The 14,943-nt window shown below is 55.9% G+C and overlaps 1 protein-coding gene across 4 annotated transcripts; it reads left to right on the plus strand.

The window, feature by feature from the left end:
- Positions 1 to 999: 999 nt before the first annotated feature.
- Positions 1,000 to 13,836, plus strand: VASP (vasodilator stimulated phosphoprotein). Of its 4 annotated transcripts, none has more exons than XM_082862851.1 (13): positions 1,000 to 1,306; positions 8,117 to 8,288; positions 8,361 to 8,526; positions 9,546 to 9,642; positions 10,139 to 10,188; positions 10,308 to 10,549; positions 10,696 to 10,796; positions 11,314 to 11,365; positions 11,908 to 11,944; positions 12,162 to 12,207; positions 12,361 to 12,451; positions 12,987 to 13,044; positions 13,169 to 13,836. In XM_082862851.1, the coding sequence occupies exons 1-13, from the start codon at positions 1,302 to 1,304 to the stop codon at positions 13,204 to 13,206; spliced, it is 1,155 nt and encodes a 384-aa protein (XP_082718977.1). In that variant the 5' UTR covers positions 1,000 to 1,301; the 3' UTR covers positions 13,207 to 13,836. The 4 variants fall into 4 exon arrangements, with proteins under 4 accessions (XP_082718977.1, XP_082718979.1, XP_082718978.1 ...); XM_082862853.1 differs by having other exon boundaries at positions 11,911 to 11,944; XM_082862852.1 differs by having other exon boundaries at positions 10,699 to 10,796.
- The last annotated feature ends 1,107 nt before the right edge of the window (positions 13,837 to 14,943 follow it).

Here is a 14,943-nt window from a genome sequence, read left to right on the forward strand (position 1 = left end):
CTGCCCCAGCCTAAGGCACCTTACCCAGGCCAGGTGGCGCTCTACGAGAGGGGCGTGAACATATTGGTGACGTCACGTAAGGCGGAGTCTGCAGGACCAGTGGCGGAAGCCTGGGAGGGTGTTGGGACTCAGCCCGAATCTGGCGCGTGGGGGGAGGGGGCTCCCGGGAGCCGGCTTAGGGAGGGTCCCCCACCTCCGTTCCCTCGGATTGCTGGATGATCCCACCATCCTCCGCAGACGAAACTGAGTCACGGCGGGGCGTGCGTGGAGAGGGGACAAGGGGCCTTATTCACACAGGGACTGGGAGTCCCATTCCCACCGAGGTCCAGCGCCGCACACACACACCCCATAACCCCCACCCCCACCCCCGCCTCGCCCCACACACACCCCGCGGCTGTGAGTCAGCGGCCAGCCGCGCCCCCTCGGCCCACTTCCTCCTCACCTTCCCAGGGCGGGCGGAGCGGGGCGGGCAGTGAGAGGGGTGGGCCCCCTCCCCACCCATTCCGCTCTTCGGCGGGGGAGGGGGTTCGCCCCTTAGTAATCCCTCATAAATTGGTGGAGAGAGACCGTTGAGGGCTCCGAAGGCAGGATTTAAGGGACAAAATTTGAGAGAATCTATGCTTGACCAGAAGGTCCTCTTCGCCCCCCCAAACTGAGTAGAATGTAAAGAAATGGAGAAGTCGATGGGGGAGGGTGAGAAGAAATTGTGCCCCCATTGATATTCCCCTAAGAATTTCCATCGTGGGAGAGAACGAAGGATCAAGGAAGGATCCCTTCCCCTCCATCAAACTTCCCCTCTAATTTGGGGGGGTGAACCCCAGAGTGTATCGCTATGCAGTAACGTTGGGGAAGAGGGAAATAGCGGAAGTCTACGGTTCCGCGTTGCCCTTTTAAGCGCCCTCCACCCCCCTCAACCTCACCGCCTTGAGGTGTCCGCGGCCCCTTTAAGGCGCAGGGCATTATGGGTGCGGGGAGTGGAATTTTGGAACGAAATGTAGCGAAGAGAAGTACAGTAGTAAGAGTAACATTGTAGCCGCTGCCGGCCGAGGGGGCGCGCCGGGGAGGGGACGCCGCACCCCCTTTCTGCTGCCGGGACCCCCGATCAGAGCCCCCGAGAGAGGAGGCGCCCGAGGACCCGCCCCGGCCCTGTCCACGTTCCCCCCAGGAAGCCGGACTCTATGGGGCGGGACCCTGGGGGAGACTGAGCAGAACCTGGAGCCAGCCCTGAACCCCTGAACCTCAAGCTAGGGGCGCCCCGGGAGCACCTACCCCGTGGGCGCTCCGCCGCCCGCCGAGCAGCCATGAGGTGAGCCTCGAACTGCCTTCAGACCCTTCCCCGCCCGGCGCGAGCTCCCGCCCCGCCTTTGTCCCCCTCCCCCCAGCTTGCTCCGGGCTGGTATTTGGGGACCGGGCACTGGGAACCTCGGATTTGAGGCCGAGCCCCCTTTGACGAGCTCCAAATACTGACCACTTCCCCTTGACTCTCAAGGCTCCGCGTGGTGCCGGTGAGGTTCTCCCGGGAGCCCTTAGATTTGGGGGCGCTCCAAGGACTCCCGAATTTTTAAAAGACTTTTTCAGAGGACCTTGAAGTTGGCAAATACTCCCCGCAGGGAGGCTAGGATTTAGGCAGGGCTCAGACTCCCCCCACATCTCAACCCGGCCCCTAGAGGGATTGTGGGGGGCCGGTTTGGGGGTCCCTGGGACCTGGAAGAGAGATTGAGACGTAGACTTTGGTTTTCGGGGGTCCCCTTTTACGTGGCGCTGGAAAAAGTCTTCTCAAGAGCGACCTTGCTCCTTAACTTCGGGGGTACTTAACCCCCTAAATTTGGGGGGCTTATCCTCCTGTGGAGGAGGTTGGTGTGGACGGATCCACGGACCCAGACGCAGCCTCCAGAGTCTGGCTGGGACTCCCCTCCCCCGCCGCTCCCCACCCACAATTTGCTTAAACCAGGCTGTGCCTAGGACCGAGCGAGCGTTCTGGGCCGAGGGCGGCTCCCCGGCCCCGGGCCAGAAGGGCGGCCCCTCTCCCCAACCTGCACGGCCCTGGGGAGGGAGGGGGCGCGGCAGCTGGGGGAAGGGGGGCCTTTGTCTTCCTGACTCACCTGTCGAGACAGCTGGTGTGGGGAGGGGCCGGCAAAGAGCGCCGTGGGCCGGCTGCTTTCCCCACCACGGCGCCTCCCCCTTCTCTCAACACCGCCCCCCCTTCCCCAGCAGTCCCGAGTTGTGCGGTTGGAGGAGGGGGCGTTGCAAAGCGTCAAGGTCATAGCCCTCTCCCCAAGGGACCCAGGCTTCCCAGAGAGTTCCAGCAATCTTCCCAGGAATTTAATCCTGGGGGCTGGGGGCCGAAGGGACCCAGGGATTTTGTCTTTCCCGGGCCTCCCTCAAAACTCCTGGGCTCACCTGAGGGCGGGGCCCGTGCGGCTGGGGGACCCGACTAGCCCCCCCTTATTCTTCCTTTCCCCTGGCCCCCCATAATCTCTCCCTTGAGGCCTGAGCCTGACAATACTATCTCCCTTCCTCTACGCTGTCAGGGACTTCCTGCCCCAAAGCCCCCAGCTCGAGGGGGAGGCCCCTGGGGGCGGCTGGGGATTAACCCCCTGGCGCCCACATCCTCCCACATTCCCCATACCCCTGCCCTCTGACATAGGGTGGCATTCGTTTTTTACGGTCAGTAGAGAATCCCCCTCGTACATTTGTTCCTTCTGCTGTAAAGGGATTGCTGGAAAATTTGGAGCAAGGGGGCACCCACAGACACCCACAAGACTTCCTGCCTACCCTTTCCCCCATTATAGCAACATCCCTTCAAGGTCTGGCCCGGGAGAGGGGGCGGTTTTCGGGAGTCAGGCTCTCTTCCTTCACCTTCTTCCTGGGGGGCTCTCCTCTCCCACTGCCCCCCAGCCCCGCCCCTTGCCTCCCCCCACCCCCCCACCCCGCCGCGTTTCCGGTCCCAGGCACGGTGGAAGGCGGATGGCGGATGTCCGAGTTAGTGCTGCCTCACTCACTGAGACCGTAAAAGGGCAGGAGCAATGTCTGGGCCAGCCTCCCCGCCCCCAGTCCCCGAGGCCCTGGCCCTCCCACAAGGCCCCCCTACTGCTGGCCACGACCAAACCTCCCACCTCCTGGGAGGTGGGCAGAAGTCGAGCTGATTCCTGTCTCACCAGAGTTACTCCCACCTCCTGAGGGGTCTTCCTTTCTGATGGCCACACCCGACTTACTGGGCTATGCCCCTTCTCCCAGGACAGCTAGGAAGGATTCAGAAAGCCCCATGGCCTTGTCTGGGGGCAGCTGGGGAAACTGAGGCTCAAAGAGAGAAAGGCCTGGCCCAAGATCCCTGAGAAATTCCTAAGCAGTATTGAGGGAGGGGAGGGGGCTGGGATCCTCAGATTTCTGGCTGATTTGGCTGGGGACAGTCTTGGGGGCAGTTGGAAGAGAGGATGTTAAGATGGAAAATTACAAGATACAGTTCCTTTTCTCCCAGTTTGACAAATATTTGTTGAGTGTCTGCTGTGTCCGGGACTCTGAGCTGGAATTCTGGGAAGTGGGGCAGAGGTCTGAGAATCTCAGGGCAGAAGGGACTCAAGAAGTGTTTGGTTCATTTCTTTCCTCTTCCAATAATAGTAATTATTATTGTTGTTTTTTTTTTTTTAAATAATGAGAGACCATCTGATCAAGCATCTACTTTGTGCCAGGCACTGTACTAGGTGCCTGATTCAATTTAATCCTCACAACAATTCTAAGAGATTGATACTATTAGAACCGTCCCCCTTCCCCAGATGGGAAAACTGAGGCACAGAGAAATTAAGCAAATTGCCTATTAAAGTCAGATTGGAAGTGGGCAAGCCTGAATTTGAACCCAGGCCTCTTTCCAGAGTATTATACTATTAGAGAAAAAGGAAAATCAAACCTTTAGTGGCCTTTAAAAAAAAATAATAATACAAGTAACGTGCTTTCACTGTACCAACACTTAAGATAATGCTGATAAACAAAAAGGAACCCAGTTACCTTCCTAATCACTTATGGGGAACTGAGGCCTGTCAGGGAGGAAGGACTAGAGTGAACCCATACAAGCCCTGCAGACCCTACATCTGAGTTTCTATCCAGGGTTTCTTCAAAGATTTGTAGTTTGGAAAGGTTGTGTGTGCCTGGGGCTTTGGGGAGTAGATCACAAGTTTTGCGGTTTAAGGGGCTATAGGATGAAGGGGTGAAAGGAAGGGCAAGCCTCTAATATGGAAGGTTTGAGTAAACTAGAGTGACTATGTTTGATTGCCTCCCGTGATGAGAAGCTCTCTCCCTCCTATATTGCCTCTCAGCTCCCTCATATGAATCCTTGCCAAATTCCAAGTCCTGTGCTTAGGGCTTTTTTTAATCTCTTTCAATCCTTACCAAACCCCAGTGAGTTATGGTTTCCAGGGCTGGAAACTGAGGTTCAGAGACGGGAAGCCACACAGCGAGGGGGTGACTTGAACCTTCTTTTATCTACCACATGCTAGAGTTTACCAGAATGGGAGGACTTGTGGGAGAGTTCTGGGCTGGTTGGGGATTAAGGCTCTCATGTCAAATTGAGGGTATGAGACCCCAGAGACCACTGGAATTAGGCAGACCCCATTTCCATCTCACTCCCTGCTTCCTGGCTGTGGGATTTTTCCATTCTAGCTTTTTGCCTAGTTTATAGTTTTATTTTTTGAACTTAAGTAATGAATTCGTTTTTTATAGGTAATACCAGCCCATGCTAAAACAAAATGAAAAGAAAAGTCATAATCAAGCAATTCAAGAAGGTAAACGGTACAAAATGTCCACTTCCTGCCTCCTCAGGCCCCCAGGTCCCCAGTGCCTCAGAGGCAGCCACGGTTAGTCACCTGAGAAGCAGCTTCTGCATATATCACCAGTCTGTGTGCAGAGGTATTTATATCCTCCCCACCTTTTCTTTTTTTAAAAAAAAATACTTCTGATACACACCACTTTATACCTTGCCTTAAAAAAAAAAAAAATCAGCTTAGCTGTTTTCTCATCTTTAAATGAGGTTAAGAACATTGCCGGGGGGGGGGGTGGTGGTGGTGGGGAACTTGGGTTCAGATATGAGCCCCTCTGCTTGTTTGCTGCGCGACCTGGGATAACTGTCTTCACCTCTCTGTGGCCACAGTTTCTCATCTGTAAAAAGGGTGAGCACCAGAGTCCATCTCATGAGGTCATTGCAAGGTTCACTGTGGAACTTGCAGCTCAGTACCTAGAACAATGTCTGGTACACAGGCTAACCAATAAATACCAGCTGCCATTGTTAAAAACTTTTCCTTTTTTATAGATGGCTAATTTAACAACTCTTGGGTACCTACTATGTCCTAGGCGTGATTCTAGGTTCCGAGGACACAGCAGAAAGGACAAAAATCCCTGCCCTCATGGTCCTGACCTTTTGGTAGGGGAGACAGGGATCTGTCAGGCAGGGATCAGGTGCTATGAAACGTGGGACGTGCAATGAGAGGGAGAGGAGCTTTTCCAGATAGTGTAGTCAGGGAGGGCTTCTTGGAAGAGGTGTCGGCTAAGTGGCGACCCGAAGGAGGTGAAAATCCAGGATGAGGGAGAACAAGAGCACCAGCCTGCGGTAGGAATGTGTCTGGCACGTTGAAGGAGCAGCGCGGAGGCCAGTGGGGCTGGAACAGCAAGCTGGGGGAAAGGAAGGGATGAGATCAGAGATCACATAGATCACGAAGGCCCTGGAGAGAACTTGGCCAGAATAAAAATTCTGTGGGAGCTGCCACGGGAGCTTCCAAGAAGAGGAGGGGCACGATCTGACTTGTGTTTTAACAGGATCCTTTTGCTGTAATGGGGACACCACAGCCTGGAGAGGGACAAGACCAGTCTGGGGTCATTCTGCAGACATCCAGCTCTCTGGCCAGTCCAGAGACTCAGCAGGGCAGGGTCGCTTGGGAGAGCAAAGTGCAGCCAGGGTTGGGTAGCAACGAAGGCCCCGGGCACCTGGGCAGAGTCTGCCCTGGGTGTGGGTGGCAGGTGTGGGCGAGGCCTTAACCCTGCCCTGCCAGGGGCAGTGGAAGCCAGAAAGAGCCCCTGAGGCTGCACTTGTCTGGAAACAGCACCTGGTGTTTGGGTAGGGCCCACACAGTCCCCGGTGGTTAAGATTGTGGACTTGGGAGCCAGGTGGCTTGGGTTCAAACCCTTGCTGTGCTACTTACTAGCTGTGTGACCACAGGCGAGTCACGCAACCTTTCTGGGCCTCTGTTTGTAGTCCTTGCAGAATGAGGATGAAATAGCCCATCTAGAAGGGCTGCAGTGAGAATAAAATGAGAGACTCTGAGGAAAGGGCTTAGGGCATCTGAGCAGCTGAAGTGCCTGATAAGAGGGAGGTGCCCCAATTATGTAAACCTGGGGGGAGGGTCTGGGGCCTCAGCTTCCTGGCCTAGGAACCCGGATCTGGGTCTGCTGAGGGGCTTTCCCTGCCTTGTCTTTTACAGCGTCAGTGTTATGCACCAGCCCCCAGCCCTGGTAGAGACAGAGCCATTGTGGGGTATAATTTCTCTCCCCGGAAACCTCTGACCACCAACTTCTTCTTTTCAGGAAAAAGTCCGGTGGGGGTGGGGACCATTGCTTCCCCCTGGTTTGTGTGTGACCTTGGGCAAGTCACTTCCTGTCTGGGAGCCTGAGTTTCCCCACTGGGGGAGGAGGGCATTGAACCTCCCCAGAAGGACTGGTAGGGGGTGGGAGGGATGTGGCTGTCCAGGGACCCAGTGGTACCTGTTCAGGGTGCCCGTGGAAAGGATGCTGACAGTTACTCAGCACTCAGTACATGCCAGGCACTGTGCCAAGCACTTTACATGTCCAGACTCATCTACTTCTCCCACTGCCCTGGGGGAGGTGGGGTCTGTCATTTCCCCAGTCTGCAGGCAAGGAAGATGCCTTCTCTCATGTGGGAAGGCTGCTTGCCTGAGTCATACGGAGTAGGTGGCCCAACGGGGATTTGAACCTACATCTGTGGATATCAGATCCTGAACCCTGAACCAGTTTACTGACCCCCTCCCCACAAGGCTAAGTCAGATGTCACCTCCTCCAGGAAGTCTCTGATCCCCAGGCTGGGGCAGGCACTCCTTCTGGGCACCCCAGGCCTGGTCTGGGATTATCACTGTCTGCAGACAGGACAGACCACTGTGAGGCTCTCCTGCTCTGGAGGGTGGGGCCGGGGCTGTCTGGGTCCCTGCCTGACACGGAGCAGCGAGTGTCCACTGATGGCCGTTGGCGCCAGGGGGGCCGGAGGGACGGGGTTGGCAGCAGGAAGTGGAAGAGCCTGGGATCTAGCCTTGGTCCCCAACTTGCTGCAAGCCTCACCCTTCCCCTCCCTGAGCCTCAGCTTCCTCCTCCTCAGTGGGGAGAGGTGGTTGGGGGAAGGGGGGGCTCCGAGCACCCCAGCAGAGACGGGGAAACTGAGGCTCTAAGGGCACCAGGCAGGGGCTGGTTCCCAGCACTGCCCAGAGCTCCTGCCCCGCCCCTTACGTCCGCTTCTCCCGGGCCCCCTCCTCCAGCTCACTCTGCATCTCTCAGACTGCCTCAGTCTCTCTGTCCATCTCTCTGTCTTTCTCCATCTGCCTGTCTCTCCATTTCTGTATCTTTCTCTGCTCCCTGCCTTTCCATCTGTTTTCCCCCACTACTCCTCTGTCTGTCTGTCTTTCAGTCTGTCTCCGCTACGTCAGTCTGATTCCTTTCTCAGCGCTCTCTCTGCATCAGTCTGTATGTTTGTCTCTTCCAGTCTGTCTGACTCTTCCTCTTCCTGTCTTCTTTCCCCCCATCTGACTGTCTGTCTCTTTCCTTGTCCGTCTCCCATCCCCTGTTTGTCTCTTTGTCTGACTCTCCCAGTCTGTCTGTCTCTCTATCCCGTCTGTCTTTTCTCTCCCAGTCTCCCTGTCTGGGTCTCTTCGAGGGTCTGTCCCCAGCCCTCTCTCCCTGTCTGCCTGTCTTCCTCTGCCTCTCCATGGGTCCCTCTTCCTCTCACACTGTCTTGTGTCTCCTACTCTCCCAGGGGGCCCCAGATGGAGAAGGTGACCGGCCCCTGGAGGGAGGGTGCCAGGCTCCCCTCAGCTAACTGGCCTCTCTCCCCTTTCCTCCCTCCGGGCAGTGAGACAGTTGTCTGCTCCAGCCGGGCCACTGTGATGCTCTACGATGACAGCAACAAGCGATGGCTGCCTGCTGGCACGGGCCCCCAGGCCTTCAGCCGCGTCCAGATCTATCATAACCCCACTGCCAACTCCTTCCGGGTGGTCGGCCGGAAGATGCAGCCAGACCAGCAGGTGAGGCTTCCCTCCCCGCCCCCTCTACCCGCTGCGCCCCACCACTCCTCATCCACTTTCCCCCCCCGCCAGGTGGTCATCAACTGCGCCATCGTCCGGGGTGTCAAGTATAACCAGGCCACCCCCAACTTCCACCAGTGGCGTGACGCCCGCCAGGTCTGGGGCCTCAACTTCGGCAGCAAGGAGGATGCAACACAGTTTGCCGCCGGCATGGCCAGCGCCCTAGAGGCATTGGAAGGTTAGAGAGAGCGGGCAGAGGGGACCACCGAGCCCTGCCGTGTGGCCTGGGGCCGCCACTTCACCACTTGGCCTCAGTTTACTCATCTGAAAATGAGGCCAATTCGCAACTTCTGTGGAGAATTAGTATGAGGGTTTTGTGGGTTCCTGTGTGCCCCGAGTGCACCCACGTATAAAACGCGTGGTTCCTAAGAGTACATTTTGCTCCAGGAATTTTTACACATGCACACTCCTGTGTGACCTCCCAGATCAAGACAGAGATATTTCCAGCCTCCAGAAAGTTCCTTGTGCCCTTTCCCCAGGTAACCATTATACTGACTTATGTCATCATCGGTTAGTCTTCAGGCAACAGTATTAAGAAAAAACCTCCAGTTGGTATTTCTTAAACTGGAATGTGCCCACGAATCATCTAGGAGAAACGCAGATTCCGATTCAGTTGGGTTGGCCGGGGCCTGAGCCTCTGTACTTCTAACAAGCTCCCTGGTGACGCCAAGGCTACCGGTCCATAAACAGTACACTTTGAGGAGCAAAGTGACGGCTATGCATGTGGGGTCACAAATCACCAAATGGCGGAGGTGTTTGCTTCCTGGAGCGGCTTCAGGGCTAGTGGGGAGGGGCCTGCTTGTCCGAGGCACAGAAAAATGCATGGGAGCCAGAGGCCTGAGGGGGGTTGAGGAAGAGGCTCTCAGCCTTTCCTGGGTCTTCAGGTGGGGCAGTCTGAGCGGCTGTGACAGGTGCCCTAAGAGCCTGGATGCCGGAGTGGGCCTCATTTCAAGCCTTGTTCCTGCAACTTCGGGTCTGCAGGACCTGGGGCAAGCGGCTCCCCTCTCTGGGCCTTTGCTGTTCCGCCTGTGACCTGGGCATCCTCCCAGCACCCACCTGACATCAGCTCAGTCAGGGGAAGCTCGTGCCGACCCCTCATCGCAGAGTCCCTGGGAGGCCCGGGAGAGCCGAGGGAACGTGCTGAGGGGTGGCGCCCGCTTCCTGGGTGACTCAGCAGCCTTTACTCTCACCTTCCAGGAGGTGGGCCTCCGCCCCCACCGACACCGCCTACGGCACCTCCCACTTGGTCTGTCCAGAACGGCCCCTCCCCAGAGGAGATGGAGCAACAGAAAAGGTGGGGCCAGTCCCTGGGTGGGGAACCTTACTGCTGCCCGAGTTGTAGATTGTTCCAGAACCCCTGACTCCTAGAGTTCAGACCTCTCCAACTTGCAGTTTTCAGAATGTTCCAACTCCCAGGGGACTAGAAATGGCCCTCTTTCAGAAACCCCCCACCTCCTGGAGTTTGAAAACCTCCTGACACCCAGAGCTGCCGAACCTTCTGACCCTTCAAATCCTGGTCCCCCAGATCCCCAGAGTCCAGAATTTGGTTGTCTGGAGGATCCCGGGCGCTCTGTATCCTGGTGTTCTTGACAGTCTGATGACCAGCTTGCTCGCCTCCTGCTCTCGCTCTGTCCCTGTCCTCCCCCTGCAACCCTTTCCTGGCCCCTGGGGAGTGGAGGACATGAGTGGGGCTTAGGAGCCAGCCTTGCTGGAGACCTCTGAGGGGCGATCCGGGAAGTTGCTGGCCAGCCTGGGGCTCTGAGTGATGGCAGCTCGCCTTCCCTCCGCAGGCAGCAGCAGTCGGAGCTCATGGAGCGGGAACGCAGGGTCTCCAACGCAGGTGATTGCTTGGATGGCCTCGGGGCTCGGGTGACCACCCCAGAGGAGGGGGTGGGCCAGCCGGACAACAGAGAACAAGGCTTCTCTCTCAGCACCCCTCCTTTTTCGTGTTTCTTACAGGAGGCCCAGCTGCTCCCACAGCTGGGGGACCACCCCCGCCTCCAGGACCTCCCCCTCCTCCGGGTCCCCCCCCACCCCCTGGTCTCTCCTCCTCGGGGATCTCGGCTGGGGGGCATGGAGCAGGGGGAGGCCCACCCCCTGCGCCCCCTCTCCCCACAGCACAAGGCCCCAGTGGTGGAGGGACTGGGGCCCCCGGCCTGGCCGCAGCCATTGCCGGAGCCAAACTCAGGAAAGTCAGCAAGGTGAGGGGGGCAGGCAAGGCGGGTGTGGGTTGACGGGGCCTGATATTATAATGGGATGAGGCCAGAGTTTCCTGGGAGCCTCACAGGAGGGCTGGAAGGCCAGGAGGCTCGCCTATAAAGCCCCCACCTCTTTGTAATTTCTCCAGCAGGAGGAGGCCTCAGGGGGGCCCTTGGCCCCCAAAGTTGAGAGCAGTCGAAGCACGGGCGGGGGGCTCATGGAAGAGATGAATGCCATGCTGGCCCGGAGGTGAGCCTGAGCCTGGAGCCCTCAAGAGCCGCAGAAAGCCCTTGGAACACACCCCTCAGACCAGCAGTTATCACCTGGAGATTCCTGTTCAGTAGGGCCGGGTGCGGGGGAGGGCTCAGATTCCCAGTTAGTTGGTTTCTTTGGGTGAAAGTTCGCCCTTTGATAGCCAGGTTTGGGATATAATGATGGGGATTGCATTCTCCTGAGATGGCTGAGGTTTGCAACCACCCAGGTAGCCTCTGGAATGTTCTAAACCCCAGGACCTTAGGAGATCCTGCCTCAGAACCTGGGAACTCCGCCCTTAGAATTGTGTTACTCCCAAACGTGGGAATCGGAGAGCCCCACCCCAGTTCGAGAGCAGTACTCTCTTTAACTTCTAAAACTAAAATTTTCTTAGCCCTGACAAATTCCAGAAGTCTGCACGCTAGAATCCACCTTTCTAGAGCTCCGGGGAAGGGAATTGTTGAGTGGCTGAGGGAGGGCTGAAGCCATCTGTTTTTGCCTTTCTCTCTTACAGAAGGAAAGCCACGCAAGTTGGGGAGAAAACCGCCAAGGATGAATCTGCCAATGTGGGTCAGGGGCTGTTCCTGCCATATACCCCTTAGGATGTACCGTTTGTGTAGGAATATCGGGGAGGGGGCTGTGACAGGGATGGGCTAGGTTTGAAGGTGGAGGAGGAAAATGAGCAGAGGTGCGGCGTCGGGGGTGGGGGGCTGGCTCATGACAGTTTATTTTTTTTAATTTATTAAATTTATTTATGTTTGGCTGCATTGGGTCTTCGTTGCTGCGCGCGGGCTTTCTCTAGTTGTGCTGAGCGGGGGCTACTCTTGGTTGCGGTGTGCAGGCTTCTCATTGCCGTGGCTTCTCTTGTGGAGCACGGGCTCTAGGCGCGCGGGCTTCAGTAGTTGTGGGTCATGGGCTCAGTAGCTGTGGCTCGCGGGCTCTAGAGTGCAGGCTCAGTAGTTGGGGCACACTGGCCTAGTTGCTCCGTGGCACGTGGGATCTTCCCGGACCAGGGCTCAAACCCGTGTGCCCTGCGTTGGCAGGTGGATTCTTAACCACTGCGCCACCAGGGAAGCCCTTGGCTCATGACAGTTTTATTTCCCACCAGCAGGAGGAGCCAGAGGCCAGAGTCCCAGCCCACAGTGGTGAGTGAGAGCCCAGTCTAGTCACAGGAACTACAAGTCCCAGGATGCCCGCTTCTCACATATAACACACCTCGATGGGAGAGTCTGTACAAACAGTGCTGGGGATTGTAGTCTCCTGAGATGGTTCTTTGAACAGGGGCTGATGAGGCTCGGGGAGAAAGATTGAGGCAGGGCATTCCTTGTCCCTGATCTTTTTGATTTATTGCCTGTCCCCTAGAATCTGTGCGGAGACCCTGGGAGAAGAACAGCACAACCTTGCCAAGGTGGGCCATCAATACTGGGGCCCCACCCCCCAAAATAGTTGAATTTGCCAAATTTGTAGGGAGGAACACTGTGTGACCCCTGGAATGGGAGGCAGGGGAGGCAGACCCTCTCTCTAACCTCATTTCCGCTCCAAACCACACCAACTCTCCCAGGATGAAGTCATCTTCTTCAGTGACCACTTCCGAGGCCCAACCCTCTACGCCCAGCTCCAGTGATGAGTCAGACCTGGAGAGGGTGAAACAGGTAGCTTGGGGAAAGGACTGGGAGTGAGGTCCGGGGGATAGAAAGGAGATCTGGGTCCAGACTCTGCCACTGACCTGCCATGTGATTCTAGAAAAAGCCTTGGGAACCTCAGTTTTCCAGTCTGAGAAATGGAGAGAGATTGGATCATGTCAGGGATGACACAGACACCATAACCACCTTACCCAGTGCCCATGACAGACCTTACTAATCTTATCACTGGACTCACTTCTGTTGAGTACCCAGAATCCTTTTCAGTACACTGGCCCCAGACATTTATCACCAATTGGAGGTGGCAGGAGACTGCAATGTATTTGCCAGCCTTGGTACTGGATGTTCTCCAGTACTTTCCTTCTGGCTCCAAGGATCCAGAATTCTCCCCTAGAATTCTCACTTTGTGGCCTTGCCAGTGATGTCATGGTGTGTGTGTAATAGGGGTCTTGAACCTCCTTCTTCTGGCCCCTCAGTCATTAAGAAAGGGGGCATTCACTTTTGCAAGTCCAAGTACCCTTCCTGATTGGTACCCCATCATTTTCAGGAGCTTCTGGAAGAGGTGAGGAAGGAACTGCAGAAAATGAAAGAGGAAATAATTGAAGGTGAGGTGGTTTTTTATTTTAAACATTTATTTATTTTGGAGGCATCATGTCCCTTGGAAAGCCCTGTTTTGGAAGGGAAGGGGGAAGAAGCTGTGCCCCTGACCTCTGCCCAGTTTCCTTCCAGCCTTTGTCCAGGAGCTGAGGAAGCGGGGCTCCCCCTGACCACAGGGCCCCAGAAGATCCAGTTTCTCCTTTCCGCACACGCCCTCCGCCTGTCACCCTGCTTTCCCTGCCTCAACTTGACTTGGAATTGGCTGAAGACTACACAGGAATGCGTCTTCCCCACTCCCTATCTCACTTGGAAAATTCCAAGGGGGTGTGGCTTCCCTGGCACCATGCCCACACCCATACTGGCTGCTGATTGGCTGGGGAGGCCCCCACCCTTTGCTCCCTTTGGTCCTTCCCCTCTGCCATCCTCTTGGGGCTGGTTCCTCTGCTGGGGATGTACCAATTAACCCCACAGTAAGGGGGAAGGAAGGAGGGAATTTCACATTCCCTTGTTCTAGATTCACTTTAACGCTTAATGCCTTTGAAGTTTTGTTTTTTAAGAAAAAAAAGTATATATATATATTTAGGTTTGGGGGGAGGAAATGTTTTTTCTCTTTGGTTTTGATAAAATGGGATGTGGGGAGTTTTTAAATGCTGTGCCCCTGGTTTGTCCCACTTGGGACAGCTATTTAAGGGGGGTTGTCCCATTAGGCTGGGGGCAGCTCCCTCCACCCCAGGGACCTCCCTTCCCTCTGGCTCCTTCCCCTTTTCTATGAGGAATTAAGATGCTGTAACTTTTTAGAACCTCAGTTTTTTGGTTTTTTATTTCGGTAGGTTTTGGGGTCCAGGCCATTTTTACCCCCCGGGGAAAAAAAGATGAGGGGGAAAGGAAAAGGGGAGGAAACCTCCCCTCTCCCACCTTCACCTTTAGCTTCTTGAAAATGGGCCCCTGTGGAATAAATCTGCCAGTTTTTATAAATGCTAAGATTTCTGGAGTGATTTGAAGGGCTGCTCTCATGAGGATGGGGGCGTGTCCCTTCCTCCCCCAGTAATCTGCCTTCCCCTCACCTTCCTTCTTCCCACCCGAACCTGCCCTCAGACTCCTGCAGCTAGGGTGGCCTCTGGCCCCTCTCGGCCTTCCTGCCTCCCTTCCTCTCTGTGCCCCTCACCAGGCAGCTTCCTCACTCCTTCCCACCCCGCCCCAACCACTTCACCACCCTAGAGAAAGCCAGGGGCAGTCCCTCATTGACCGCGTGCCCTTGGACAAGACCCTTTGCTTCCCCTGGGCCTCAGTTTCCCCATCTGGGAAAGGGCTCAAAGGATGACACTGGCCCCTTCCCACCAGATCCCTCCCAGCCTCTAATTTTAGTGAGCCTGCCACCCATTTTGCAGACGTACATCGTGGTTCTCAGACACATTCTCAAGATGACTTTCCCCCAGAGCTCCTTAAATTATACAACATTTACAATCTAAAACAAAAATAGAATTCAGAAATAACAGAGCTCATAACACATCCCCTTTAATGGTTCAATGGGTTGGCAGGGGATAGGTGAGGTAGGTAACACTTAACACTACCTGGTGGAATTATTCCATTTGGTTGGAGGTGGTGAACTTCAGGGCTGAGGGGGCAGGTGGAGGAAGCCTTTGCATGAAGGACGGGGGTGGACACTGGGTGTCCAGTTCAAAGGCAAGAAGTAAGGGGGAATCCCTGAGTACTCTGAAGAGGAGATTTGGATGGAGGAAAGGGTGGAGGGATCTGTTGGAATGATCCACTTAAAGAGGGGAGGACCCCAGTCAAGGCACCAGTGGTGGACTAGAGAAGCCACAGGGAGACCCACTGGAGCTAATGCCCACCAAGATCCATCCTATTCCCTGCCCCCCCAGAAGAGTGAGGTAGATGGAAGGTCAAGG

The sequence above is a fragment of the Leucopleurus acutus genome (genome assembly GCF_964270905.1).
Source record: "Leucopleurus acutus genome assembly, chromosome: 20".
Taxonomy (NCBI): domain Eukaryota; kingdom Metazoa; phylum Chordata; class Mammalia; order Artiodactyla; family Delphinidae; genus Leucopleurus; species Leucopleurus acutus.